This window comes from Protopterus annectens, chromosome 3.part1 (genome assembly GCF_019279795.1).
Source record: "Protopterus annectens isolate FY-2018-M chromosome 3.part1, PAN1.0, whole genome shotgun sequence".
NCBI classification, from domain to species: Eukaryota; Metazoa; Chordata; order Ceratodontiformes; family Protopteridae; genus Protopterus; species Protopterus annectens.
The window spans coordinates 1653731110-1653745421 of NC_056732.1; the positions used below are offsets into that span (position 1 = coordinate 1653731110).

The window sequence follows — 14312 nt, forward strand, 5'->3', positions numbered from 1 at the left end:
GGTTGGCTACTGGAAAGATGGGAGGGGTTTGTGAGTGTAATAAAGGCGGGACCACTGGGGGCAGGAGGGAATAGGGTACAGGGTGGGGAGCGAAGCGGGTAGAGACCCTGTTAGTTGCTCTTATGAGGGGGCTGGAAACAATCAGGTAACAGAGTTAACTGATAAATGAACATATGATAGTGACAAGGGTGGTTGTAGTTGTAAAAATGGTGCCTGCCACAGGTAATATTTATTAACTTTGGGATTGTCTTAAGGTAACAAACAGGGAAGGGGGAGGGGAGAACAAGGGTGTGAGCAGACAGTTCTTTGTACTGCTGCTAATGAGCCAAAGCAAAAACAAGTTTGTGTTTAAGAAACAATCACAATTGACCAAGGACTGCTCTGAAACTGTAAGTCATTTCTTAACCATTTGCCAGGTGGAAAAACAGGATAACCTTGTATCAGTAGGCTACTGTGGTCTCAGTTTAAATTAACAAACACACAGTATTGATCAGTTATGGATACTATTTGCTAATAGAAGGGAATAAGAGAGAAAGTGGAAGATGAGTGTGTGTGTGTGTGTGTGGGGGGGGCTGCTTACAAGCCAAAGCAGAGTGCTCTCCAGGGGAAAATGAATATTGGCTCAAACAGGTAGACACATACTCAAAGTTAACTTTAGCTGTTTGCAGACAGTTCAGACCCGGACTGCGCTTTTCTTATAAGAATGACAAAGGTGGTATCGCAGTTGAATACTTAAGAGTGGTGTTAGGTTCAAAGTTAACTTTAGCTGTTTGCAGACAGTTCAGACCCGGACTGCGCTTTTCTTATAAGAATGACAAAGGTGGTACCGCAGTTGAATACTTAAGAGTGGTGTTAGGTTCAAAGTTAACTTTAGCTGTTTGCAGACAGTTCAGACCCGGACTGCGCTTTTCTTATAAGAATGACAAAAGTGGTACCGCAGTTGAATACTTAAGAGTGGTGTTAGGTTGGAGAGACACTGAGCTCCTTCATGGGGCCTGTAGCAGAGTGGGTTGTAGTTGTATACATTTGCCAACCTTCTTCCCTAATCCTCAAAATAAAGGGGAAAGGATCCTGCACTCCCTGGACATGCACAGACAGCTCAGATTCTACCTAGATAGGACTAAGCCTTTCAGGAAATCTGACCAATTATTACTCAGTTTTGCTCCAGGGGCAGAGGGCAAGGCCATTTCAAAACAGACAATTTCCAAATGGATAGCACACTGTATCCATTTCTGCTACAAACACCATAGGAAACCAACACTTCAGGGGGTCAGAACACATTCCACTAGGGCAACCTCTACCTCTACAGCATTCCTCAGGGGAGTCCCTACCAGAGACATCGTGGAAGCTGCTACCTGGAGCTCTGTAGACACATTCACCAAGCATTACCACCTGCCTATATTTTCCAAATCCAGGGCGGGTTTTGCATCTGCAGTCCTACAGAGCATACTAGCCAGCCTAAACACTTCTTGACTGCTTCCATCCTTTCTACAGCTTTGGGAATCAACCCAAGTGTGATGACTGCAACAGTGTAACACGAAGAACATAGTACAGTTGTGTAAACTTACCATAAATGTAGATGTTCCGAGTGTATTCACTGTTGCAGTCTTGGTTTCCCTCCCTCCAGCCCCCTTCTCTGTCTCTCACTCTCTCTCTTTCCTCTCTCTGTGTAATACTCATCCCCTGCAGGGATATTGGTATTGGTATTTACTTTTTACTGGTGGAGTTTTTTCCACCATAGCTGAGCTCCCTATTGGGGAGGCTCCTGACATTTGGGGCAAGAAAATCTGATGTAATGGCGTCGGCTGCCTGTGTTTATACCCCTGATGACCTGACTTCAGACCTGGAGCGACAGCAACTGATGCAGAAATACTAAGTCTCTGGTATTTGGGCCGACAGGGCTACCTGCCGGCAGATAACCCAAGTGTGATGACTGCAACAGTGAATACACTCGAACATGTACATTTATAGTAAGTGTACAGAACTGTACTTTGCACTGCCTGCTGCAAAAGCTAAGGATTTGTCATCCCCCTGTCCATATTACCAAATCTTTCATTATGTAGAAGCTAAGGAATGAGGAAATAAAAAAATGCACAGGACAGCAACTGTCAGTCCTCAGGTGACTATCTGTAGAACTCTCTTCCAGAAGCTGTAGTCTGGGCACCACCATAGAGTACTATCAGATGGACATGGGGCATATGAGATGAGGAACATGACTGAAGGCAGAGCTACCCAGCTCAGTTCCATGTTGGGAAAGTCCCATTTGTACTTTTTATTAGGCTTTTGGTTTGTAGCCTGTGGCACTGGGTGAAGGTCTTGGGTGGCACATCTGGAGTGGAAACTTCACATCAGAAGTCAAGAGGCAAATTTTTCAAAACAGAAGACATTGCAAGATTAGACTTCATGGGATAGAGGAACTTTGAGTAAAATTTGCATTTGTGGCAAGGATTCAGCATTGTGTAGTATTAGTAAATCTCTTGCTGAGTAGACTTCAGCTGCCATCTTTGGACCCTTGCAGCAAACACTTTCCATTGTCTAATCCGTTGTTTAAAAATGAATTCAAGAAGGTGACTTTGGTGTATTTTGAAACTCCTTTGTAACAATTTTGTATTAATACTAAGGAGCTTGATTCTAAACTTCAGCAGTTAAACCATGCAGTATGTATTTATTTGTGAACCCTGCAATTTAATTCAATTTAATTCATAGTTAGTGCAGTTTTACTTGTCCACCAATGTTACTCCATTATAAATTTCACTTTTACATTTCTTTATTTCAGGGCGCACTGAACATGGGACTTAGCGAGAATAAAATCTGTTACGATGTAATAGCGGAACGAGTGAGTAACTACCTAAATGTACATTCAGAAACGGTGAACAGCAAGCATGCATTATTTTCCTAATTTCATGGATATTAAAAATGCAAATGTATTTACTGCATCAGCTAATTAATTATCTGTTTCTCTTCTGCATTGTAACGTAAGACAAGAATAACACTTTGTGATATAATTTGGTTTGGAAATTGTTAAGAGATAAGAATTGACCAGTGTTATACTCCATAGAAGCATACCAAACTTTCAGATAGGATAAAACCATGACAGATGGTTTCCGGACTGGGGCAGTGAATTGACCAGTTACCAGTGCCTGTAGTGCAAACTCATACCCAAGTTTACATCCAGCACAAGCACTGTCGATTTGAGCAGATACAAAATGCCAGTAAAATAGCATTTAGTTAGGCCAAGAATTAGAATGTTCACTTAAATATTAAGTTAACTGTAGTTCAATAATGCATTGTAAAACTGTTCAGATTACTAGCTTTATAAAGAAGAGAAGAGAAGTATTCCCACCTCTGGTGCCAATAGCCTAGTGTTGTTTAATGACTTTGGTGCCAGAGGGATAAATGAACAGTGTAGAAATGAAGACTGGAGAGGCCAGTTATCAACCTTCCTCTGCTAAGAAGTGAGTGAGAGTTTTTCTTACAGACAGTATGATGAACAGTGCTTCTATGAACATCTGAGGAATAATAATGTAGACTAAAATTGTTGGAGTAGAATGAGTCGGAAGAGGAAGAAGAGTTAAGAGAAGGACTAGTCATGAACATTAATAATAAATGATCAAATTACAGTGCAGTATTGTGTCAAGTAATGTGGCTCATCGACAGTAAGATAAACTGCAGTAAAACAAATTAAAAGAATAAATTGCACCATGTGCCTTGTTTGTGTAAAATAATGCATTATTAATTTTTGCTGCTCAGAAGGGATATCAGACATAAAAGAGACTTACTGGCTTATATGGTTCATCTGGATGTCGTCTTCCATGCTCAAGAAAAGACACCCTTCTTTAATTCAGCAGCATTGTTTTTTCTCATCTATTCCACACTAACCCTAAGTACAGTGTATGCTTACTGACGTATGCCCATGTTTGCATTTTTTAATTATAAACTTTTACAATTTTTTGTTCTTTTACTCGTACTTTTGTGTGAAACTGATTATCTAGATGCTCTTCTGTAACATCACTGCTGCAGTAGCCTTAGCTATTTGGGTTATATCCTCTTAAGAAGATAGCAGCTGGACAGCTTGCAAAGTTTCAGAGCACCTACCATGCACCAAGCCCTTCAGAGCTTTCCTGCAGCTGAAGAATGCTCCTTTTGTGGGCTGTCAAGGTTAATTGTGCGCTAGTGCTTTCTATTGCTGGGCAGATAAGTTCCCTTTGGGGGGGGAAAAAAAAACATTAATTTACTTTTTATGACACAGTTGGTCCTTCTTCCAGACAGGAAAAAAAAAGTTAAGCAAACAACCTTTGCCATCACAACAGGCTAGCAGTTTGCGTCAGCCGCAAGTAGGTGACTCTGCTGAGGCCATTAGTTGTGCCTTAGACCACTTATCTTTTACAGTGGATGCCAGTGGTGTAGCACTTACAGCCACTGTGGACCATGTAGTTAGCCACGTCATCTGTTGCTGTTGGGGTCCATTCAGTGGGCATGGAAGAGCCACTCTTGTTGGTCCTGGGAGTGGGAACAGGGAAGGCTTCCCTGTTTTGTTAAAATGTTTTACCCATCCATGGGAAAGCTGCTGCTGCTATTAATTGCACTGTTGGTCCTATATGGTCTGTTAAATAGAAACAGAAAATGAAGCATGTATCTACTCCTCCTCAAATTTCCTTAGATAGGAGTAATTTACTGGGTCTGGCTCAGGGTTTAATTTAGTCTATTAATCCTTCTTATAAAGTAGTTTCTGGTAAACGATAGAAGGATAACTCCTTTCCTGAAGAGATTTTAGATTCTGAGTCTGGACAGGCGGATGAAGGGACAGATATAGAGTTTTCTCCTCAAATTTCTGATTTGGGCACAGAGGAGAGCTCAGGTTCTGACTCTCCTTGTTGGCAGTGCTCTTTCTCTGAGACTGTTTCTAGAATGTGCTAGTGTTTTCAGTTGGTGGACACTGAGGTTTCTCAGTCCCTCAGGAAGTACTAGGAACTGTTACAGAAGGAATCTCCAGAACTTGCCCCCATTCCTCTAATTCTATCAGCTTTGGAGGATGTGTGTTACTGCCTGCAATTTTCCTGTCCGCCAGCTGCTCCTAAAAAGCAGATAGGATATATAAAGTTCCTCAGTCTATTAAGGTTTTGTACAGTCTTCCCAAACCTAATCCAGCAGCTATAGCTTTAGTTACTCCTTCTGTTGCAAAACATTTAGTTAATTCCAATCCTGTCCTTTTTGATAAAGATGGGAAGATTTTTGCGAAGTATGGGAAAAATTGTATACTTCTAAAACTTTGAATTTCTGTATTTTGAATTATCAATCTCATATGTAAAGGTTTGTTCTGACTCCTTATGAAAGTATGAGGAATGTTTTATCTGCAGTTTCGTCTTGTAAGGGAACATCTATTTAATTTTTTCTGTCGTTCAAGTCACTACTCATTGTTTAAAGTGTGTATATGACTGTTGATACTTCTTCAAGGGCTGTGAACACTGGTACTGTTTTGAGGAGATTTGCATGGCTGCATTTTTAGAACCTCCCAGATGATGTTAAGAATGAGATTATAAATTCTCTCCTGGACAGAGATTTAGTATTTCACCCCGCTGCTGTAGAGGTTATCAAATGGTGTGATGAAAGGGGTAAACTGATACAGGGAATCTCTTTTAAGATTTTTCAGCCCCTCTCTCCCTTTTCCAAATTTTCCAAGGGATTCTCTAACTCCTTATCCAGTTTTGATAAGAAACAAAATAAACAGTCTCAACAAAATGTAGGTAAACAGAAGATCCATTATTGTCTGTTTTTGTCTGTTTAAACATATGGGTTGACGGATCTGACCTTGGTGCTGATTTTGAAGCTTATTGGATCCAGAGCTCTGACTCCTCCCCTACCCACAATTCTCTAAGCTGTACCTCAGATGCTGAGATAGTTTGCCCTTACTAGTCTGAAAATATGATAAGGAACTACCTAGGGGAAAAAACAACCTTTCCCAGATAGAAAGGCAAAAACATGGTGATTCCAACTAGTTGATGAAAAGTAACTACAGTCTAGTGTGACTGTGCACAGACAGGGGTAGCACCCACTCCATTATCTCAAAGCCACAGGTGACAGTTTGGAAGGGGGGGGGGCAGAAAGGGGAAAGTGAAGCGGAGGAAAATCAGACAACATGGATTTAACTTTATAGTAAGTACATAACTGTTATATTCAATGTTGTCTATGTTCATCTGTTTCACACATATGGGACAGAATCCCAAGCTGTAAAAATGGGTGGCATCAAGGAAGAACATTCCTGATTATGAAAAAAAAACATAATCTTGATTGAGTGTCCAACTTATAGTGAGACACAAAGGTGTGCACCATTGCCCATGTGGCTGCAACACTGATGTCATCAATGGATGATCCACTGTTGAAGACTGTCAAAGTAGAGACTGCTGTGGTTGAATGTGCTTTTGGCTTATGTGGTACAGGTAAATTTTTCTTTTAATATACAAAGGGCATGCAGTCTGACAGCCATCTGGATAGGGCTACTTTGGAAACTGACTTTCCCAGCTTTGATTTGGCAAAGGAAATGAACAACTGACTACATATACAAATGCCGTAGATAGATATAGGAAACTTGCTGGCTGACAGATTCAGCGAATATTTCACCCCTCTGTCCCCCCCCCCCCATCAATAAATCAGGACATTCCCAGTACCTGCCCCCTTCCCCTTATATCTAGGGATCAGGTCATCACTGCTCTCTCAAAGGCAAAAAAACAAAACAAAACAAAAAAAAAACAGCATCCATGGGACCAGGTAACATCCCAGGCTGCATCCTACATGAACACAGGCAGGAACTTGCAGCACCATTAGGTGCTCTGTTCAACCAAAGCCTGAGTACTGTCTTTGTCCCAGCTGAGTGGAGGACAGCCACTGTCATCCCTTTACATAAAGGTGGAACATCTACCGTTCTGGGAAATTATAGACCCATCAGCCTAACTAGCCTGATCTGCAAGGCCATGGAATGGATTATCATGGAGCTCATTAACAGGGACATTGGCAACCTCCAAACACTCGATCCCACATAGTTTGGCTTCATCAAGGGGAGGTCATGTCTGTTAAATTTGGTCAACTTTTTTGAGGCAGTCACCAAAGCCATGGACGGGGGGAGGACAGTGAGTATAATAGATAAACTCTCTCAACTAGGCATCAGTCCGTATGCTACCAGATGGGTAGCTAACTGGCTCACTAATAGAACCCACCTAGTCAAAATAGGGGAAGCCACCTCAAGCAGTAGACCCATATCGAGCGGTGTACCCCAGGGTTTGGTCTAGGGGCCACTGTTGTTTGGGATATACTTTTCTGAGGTGCAGGCCAAAACCAGTGGCCTATGGCTGACCAAGTTTGCGGATGACTGCAAGCTGGGTGCTATCATCAATTCCTCTAGTGACGTGGACATCCTCCAAGAGGGTCTCACCCAAACATATGACTGGTGGCAGAAACATGGTCCCAAGCTGAATACAAAAAAATGCATCATAGTCCCGTTTGGGGAGAGTGACGTCCCCACAAATTATTACATTAATAACGATATCCTAAGCATGCAGTCAGTTGTGAGGGATTTGGGTACCCAGATTGATAGCAACCTGACTTTTGGCCACCATGTTGCTTCTATTGTACGGAAAGTTTTCTACATGGTCCACCTCATAAGTAAGGGTATCTCATCCAGGGACAAGAAGGTCATAACATCCTTGTATTCTTCCCTTATAAGGACCATTATTGAGTACAATGCCCCGTTCGGCATGTACCTTGCAAAGCACATGCAGCAGCTGGAGAAACCACAGAGGTTCCTCACCAGGAGAATCCAGGGCCTCAGGGCCTCATAAATCTACCCTACACAGGCTAAAGGCCTTGTCCCTCTACTTAGTTTCATACAGACTCCTCAGAGATGACCTCTGTCTGGCATACAAGGCGATCTTGGACCTCACTTTGATGGAACTACTGCATATTCGCAAGTTAAGCTCTACTCGAGTAACCTGCACGCTTGGCCTAAACCTGGTCTGTGACAACAATAGGACTTGTTGGTGGGACAGATTTGTGTCCCAGAGACTCCCCCATCTGTGGGTAAATCAAGCAGTGTACCTCTTTACCCCTTTTTAAGTGCAACCGGAATAACTGGATGGGAAATAGACAATACATCCCTGGGATTCCACCCGTGTCCCTGCTGGACAGGGGCATCGGGTGCTAATATGTCTAAACATGAGCAAAACTCTTGGCTAGGTTTATAAGGACCTCAGGGCCAATAGCTTAGTAACTTCCTATGATCCTGTGATCTTTTCTGAAATCTTTTGTCTGTGAATTTAGAATCTCAATTGTCTATGAACATCTAACATATGAAGTAAGTATTCTTTATTTGAGTACTTTGGAAAGAAAACAGGAAGATGTATTGATTGTTTTATGTTTTAAATTAGTTTCAGATGCCATGCCAACTTAGGGATAAACAATGCATTGGTTCTGAGGGAAACACTATCTTTGTGAAAAAAAAATAGAAAAAGTGCCTTGGAGGAGAGGGCTTATAGTTCTGAAATCTGTCTGGCTGATGTTTTAAAATCGTTTTCTGTGTAAGAAATGTTAAGCCTGCAGTGGAAGCTGGTTCAAAAGGAGACTGGGTTAAAGCTTGTAACATAATAGTAATGCCTGATGGAGGTACTGGGTCTCTTTTGGGAGGTCTCAGTGGAAATGTACCTTTGAGTAAGGCTTTTGAGATTTTTAGAGATGCTATTAACATATCATTGTGTCCAACATGAAGACTGGAAATTGCAGCCAATTGTACCTTAATAGTTGCAAAAGTGGAGCCTCTGTCAAAGATATCATACAAAAATTCAGGTATGGAAGGAAGTGGTGGTGAAAAGGGATCTAGACCTTTGGAGTAGGCCCAAACTGAAAATCTCTTACATTTATTGTGGTAAATTACCCTAACTGACAGTTTCTGTGAAGTAAAAAGAATGTTGACTACAGCAAGGGAAAGCATGGCATCTCTGGCTATAGTTAAAATTGAAGGAACCATGCAGTTAATTTCATAAACTTTTAACCCGCAGGGGGCAATCCATATGGGTGAGTTATTAGATCTGAATAATGATCCAACATCCATGGAGGATGTACTAGGAGGCCATAGGTAGGAGAACTATGTATGTCAGGGGCAAAAAGGGCTAATGAGGATCACCCTGGCCTTGCATTGCCTTGCTTTTTTGTATATGCATATGTTTGAAACGGACAAAAATCAAACAACATGCATCTAACGTTATGGTAAGTACATAACTTTTGTTTTAAGAAGAAATAACGGGGATTCCAAGACGAATTCTAGAAACACCCAAAACGAAGGACTGTCCAGTAAGTCAGAATGACTATTTAAGAGACGTTGCCCCCCCCCCCCTTTTTTCTTCTAAAAAGTCTGAATCTTCACTTTAGCAACAGATAGTTTCATATGTATGGGTTCTGAAGATTATTCATCAAGGTTACAGGTGGCAGTGGGAGGAAATTCCTCCTTTACGGGAGTAATTCCTCATCCTGTAGATGAAACTCTTGTTTCCACGTGACATTCATCACATGCTGTCCCAGGGAGTAATAGAACCAGTTTCCCACTTACTACGTGAGAGTGAGATTTTATTCAAGAATGTTAGTGCCAAAGAAAGAAAATGCTTGGAGACTGGTTCTGGATCATTTTTTCGTAGCCCTGTTTGTGATAGTGCCCAAATTCAAATTTATGGCACTTCACAACCTCTTACCTCTTGCAAAAACTGACAGCAACATAATAGTTCAGCAGAGAAGAATTGTCTCATTAATTGCAGAGAATACAAGTATATGAGAGACTTGGCAGTCTAGGTCCTGTCTCCCTGAACCTTGAGAAACGTAATTCTTTTGTATTATTTTTGAGTAAATGCAACAATATAGAAGCTATTTTGCTGTAGCCACTGACCAATTAAAAAATTAACACCTTTGCATTATTTTACTAATGGTCTCCTGAATCTACCTTTCCATATTAGGCACAAGTTCCAAACTCCATAACAGAAATTTCTAGACTGGCCATGCTGGCACTTTCATGTTGTTAGGAAATAAATGATCAGAAACAGATAAAAACTGTCAAGAATCCATTTTGAAATACAACGTACTTCAAAATAGAATGTTTATTAAACATTTTCCTTTCTCTTACACTTCTACCGTCACATTTCCCATCTGATGCTGTGAAGCGTCACTTAATATATTTTTTATGACTGAGCAATGGCAACAAGTCTTTTGATTAGTAGACGTGTTTTCACTTGCTATCAGACATTCTTCAAATGCATTTTTTCTGACTTTGGCATACACTGTGTTTATACAATCATTTTACAAAAAGTTTTATTTGATTACGAAAACATGTCTATGTCTTGATGGAATTAAAAGACATTTTGAGTACATTTCAGTAGCTACACATTCCCCCTTCATACAGGTTATCATACCATCCATCCATCCTCAGCCCCTTTTTCTATTTTGCACATGGGTCAGGATGTCACTTCATCAGTGACAATCATCTTTTGCCAAGATTTACACCACCAGGTGGCTAGCCCTGCCACTGTAGTTCATCCATACCACTCACTCGAACCTGGCCAATTTAGAGTGTCCACTCTACCTACTGCATGTCTTTAGAATGTGGGAGGAAACCAGTGCACCCAGAGGAAACCCAAGCGACTGCAGGGGGACATGTAGACTCTGTACAGAAGGCACGTCAGACGAGAATTGAACTGGAGAACCTCTTGATGTGAGGTGACAACTTAACTGCTGCACCACCATGGTTATCATACAGTTGTTTAAAATCTTGTTAATACTTTATCTGCATTATTTTCTTCACAGTAACTTCTTACTGATGTGGTCAGTGGAAATGTTTCTACTCTCTTTTTAACCTCTACATTTTGTAATTTGATGCTTTTGCTGGATTCTCAAAATTTCACAGTTCATATCTTAAACATGAATAAAATGATTCATAAAATAATTATAATAATATATATCAACACAAAAATTTTCAAAATGCATTCTCCCCAGCCAAAAAACAACCATGTGCTTCTTTAGCATGTAATAGTTTAGCAACCTCAGTAAACTTCATTATAACTGTAGCGTGCCTCTAGCCTGGAACAAACTTCCTAACTTAATTAGAAACATCCCAAATACAATTCAGTTCAAAAAGCAACTAAAACTTTTTTTCTTAAGCTCATGGATCTGCCCATGCCAGGAGCCTACATGGATTCTCCCATCTCTCCAACCCTTTCTCTTTTCCTTCAACTTCTCTTCCTTTATGGCTACTTTTTTCTTTGAGTGTGCCTCTCTCACATTTTTAGACATCTGTACTCGTATAGTAATGTGACTTCTGCATATCCACTACAACTAAAATTATGTAATTAGGTATGTATTTCAGCCATTTTTGTAGTTACTTACACTCATATAGTACTTGGACACCACTTTTCCCCGAATTTGTACATTCCATGCCTCTTCTGTCAATACTTATGGTGCATATTTGAAATTGCCAGTTTTTGGTACATTGACCTCATTCTATTTGCATATTGTAACTGCATCTTGTTTAGCTTTTTTTTTTTGCATAATCAATGTTTTACTTTTGCATTTTTACAATATTTTATAACTTATAATACATTTCTGTATGTTTCTTTGAATTTTTATACATAATGTTCTGGAGCTTTTCCCCTTGGGTCTCCACTGAAAATGGGCTTCTAGCTCAGTTGGACCAACCCGATAAACAAATGTCAAATAAATAAAATAAATAAACCTTTTATATGATTTCTAAATGACTGAATGGCATCTGTATAATCTGGAATAAACAAGTAACACTCCATTTTGTTGAGTGCACACATACTGCTCTTAGAAGCAAGGATGAAATCAAGCACCATTCTGTTTTGCTTATTTTTTTGTTATTCTTGCTGTTATTTTTATATATATTTCCTGTCACCCTTTTCCTTATCTTATTAAGTACTAGTGCATGCTAGATACTATCGTTAGTATCACTATTTCTTACCCTTTCCCTTCTGCTCTAGCATAATTCCTTGTACTACCTTTCTAGGTAGATTGACCCTCCTTCTTCATCCCTTTTCTTCCCTTTTCTTCTCTTTCTTCCGCAAAAAGAGTCTTCTCTATTCATCTACTTTTAATTTCATTGTTAGCTGTTAATAATTAGTTGTTCTGTTTTGTTATTGTAGCTATGGCTGAAAAAGAGAAAATCCTGGCGGGTTTTAAAAAATGTGGGAAGTGTTGTCAGAAAATCCTCCTTTCTGACTCACACAGTCATTTTGTGTATTACCTTGGCCAACTTCATCTACAGGAGAGTTGTGCTGTTTGTCAAGCGTTTAACCCAAGAGCATTGGTTGAATGCAAAAAGAAACTCATTTTGAAGGGACTTTTGGCCTCCTTTTTTGGTGAAACCATTTCTGGAGACATATCAAAAAAAGTGCTTCACACTTCTCCAGGCTCTTTAACAGCTTCCCCCAAGACCTCTGAGAAATCTTAAAAAGACCTTCTTCAGATCCTATGGTTTCTCTGGATCCATTAAAGAAGAAGAAAGCAAAACTCTCGGATCTGACTTCTTCTTCAGATCAGAGAAAGATAAAAAATTTACCATCGGATCCGGCTGTTTCTTTGGAGCCAAAATCTCCAAAAGTTAAGGATTCCTTGGGTCCGCATCAGACAGAAATTTCAGATTTGACTTCTTTACCTAGGACAAGGTACTCCCCATCAGTAGACCTATTCCCATCAAGAGTGCCATCTCCTTTTTTTGTGCAGACTAGAATCACCTTCAGTGCATTCCTTTCACTCTTCTAGAAGCCTTACTGTAGAAGATGTGGAGAGGGTAATGAGAGAGATCCTCTCGTTGCAGAGCCAACCAGTTTGTACCTCAGTTCCGACCCCATTGGGTCAGGAATCCCATGCTTTCACAACACCACCTCTAACTTTTCTTCCTTTGACTCTGTCCAAAATTTCGGAGCTGTTGGATCCGATTTGTCCAGGCCCATCTGCTTTAGATCTAAAGATTGTTGCATCCTTGGATCCAAAGTTTGCTCTGAGCTCTTCGGTACAGTCAAATCCGGGGAATGCTGTCGGAGCCAATTCTGCCCTGTCGGGTCCGAGGTGTTTCATTCGACTCCGAGAGCTTCGGAGCAGACTCTGCACCTTGGAGCTTTGGCAGTGGTAAGTTCGCTTTTGTCTTCTTCCTCAGGAGCGCATTCCTCAGAGCAGAGATGGACCAGGGATCAGAAAGTCCTTTCCTTGGATCTGGGTTCCTATCTGTTCCCAGAAAGGTTTGCCTTTAGGACATTGGAGAGAGCTCTGTCAGCAACCATGACTCAGACGGTGCCTATCCCCACGGTTCCTATATCTACTTTGACCCATCTTTATGCCAAGAGTCTCAACTAACCTCTCCTCAAGGGCAGCCAGTATCAAAACCCCAGGGCTCCCATCTGGGTATTTCGACCTCTTGTGATACCTTCCCAGAATACTCTACTGAGGTGGTCCCTAAGAAGAGGGAATGGAAGAGCAAGCATTTAGATTCTCCTGAATCTATCATTGAGGATACAGATTTTGAGGAAAGTGAAGGGTCCCCACGGTCACCTCCTGATGATGTCTCATTCAGAGATATCCTCAAAATCCTGAAACAGAGAGATGGCTGGAAGCCCATCAACTTTTCGTTGGAGGAATCTGTACTACTGAAGGCGTTTGTTACTGGCCCATCTACTTCTTGGGTGACCCCGCCCACTGACAAGCTCATTGACTTGATCTCTCGGTGGGTATGGAAGGAACTTGACATCACTGAGCCCATTCCCAGAAAGCCTGAGAAAGTTATGACCCCCAGCAGAGGATAGACAGTTCTGGCCCAAAGGTCCCCCTGTTGGTGCCATGGTCGTGGTGGCTGCCACTAAAAAAGAACTTGTGGAGGAGAGTTCCTCTGTTCACCCTTCCAACCAGGAGTCATGGGCAATGGAGAGATTTGGGAAGCATGTCTATGCTTTAGCAACCTTTGCCTTAAGGTGTCTGAACTATTTGGCACGTTTCACCAGACTACAGAGGGATCTGATTAAGGAATTATCAGATACCCTTGCAGAAACCGTTTCTGAAGAGGTGAAAGCTTCCATCACTTCTCAGTTTCCAACCCTGCAATCGATATCCATCTCATCCGTGAGGCTTATTTCTAATGAAATAGAAGGAACCTCAAAGGCAGCGGGTTCAGCTGTATCCATTAGAAGACATGCCTGGATGTGTTTGTGTGATTTTGTGGAGCCTTTTAAGTCTGCATTTGTCAATGCTTCCTTTAACGGCACATCTGTTTTTGGCCA

The 14312-nt window shown here is 41.1% G+C and overlaps 1 protein-coding gene across 1 annotated transcript in view; it reads left to right on the forward strand.

The window, feature by feature from the left end:
* LOC122798602 (1-aminocyclopropane-1-carboxylate synthase-like protein 1) overlaps nucleotides 1-14312 on the forward strand; it is a 2974588-nt gene that overhangs the window by 153536 nt on the left and 2806740 nt on the right. The window contains exon 2 of the mRNA XM_044067677.1: nucleotides 2777-2836. Coding sequence (XP_043923612.1) covers nucleotides 2777-2836 — 60 coding nt within the window. The remainder of the gene's footprint in view (nucleotides 1-2776; nucleotides 2837-14312) is intronic.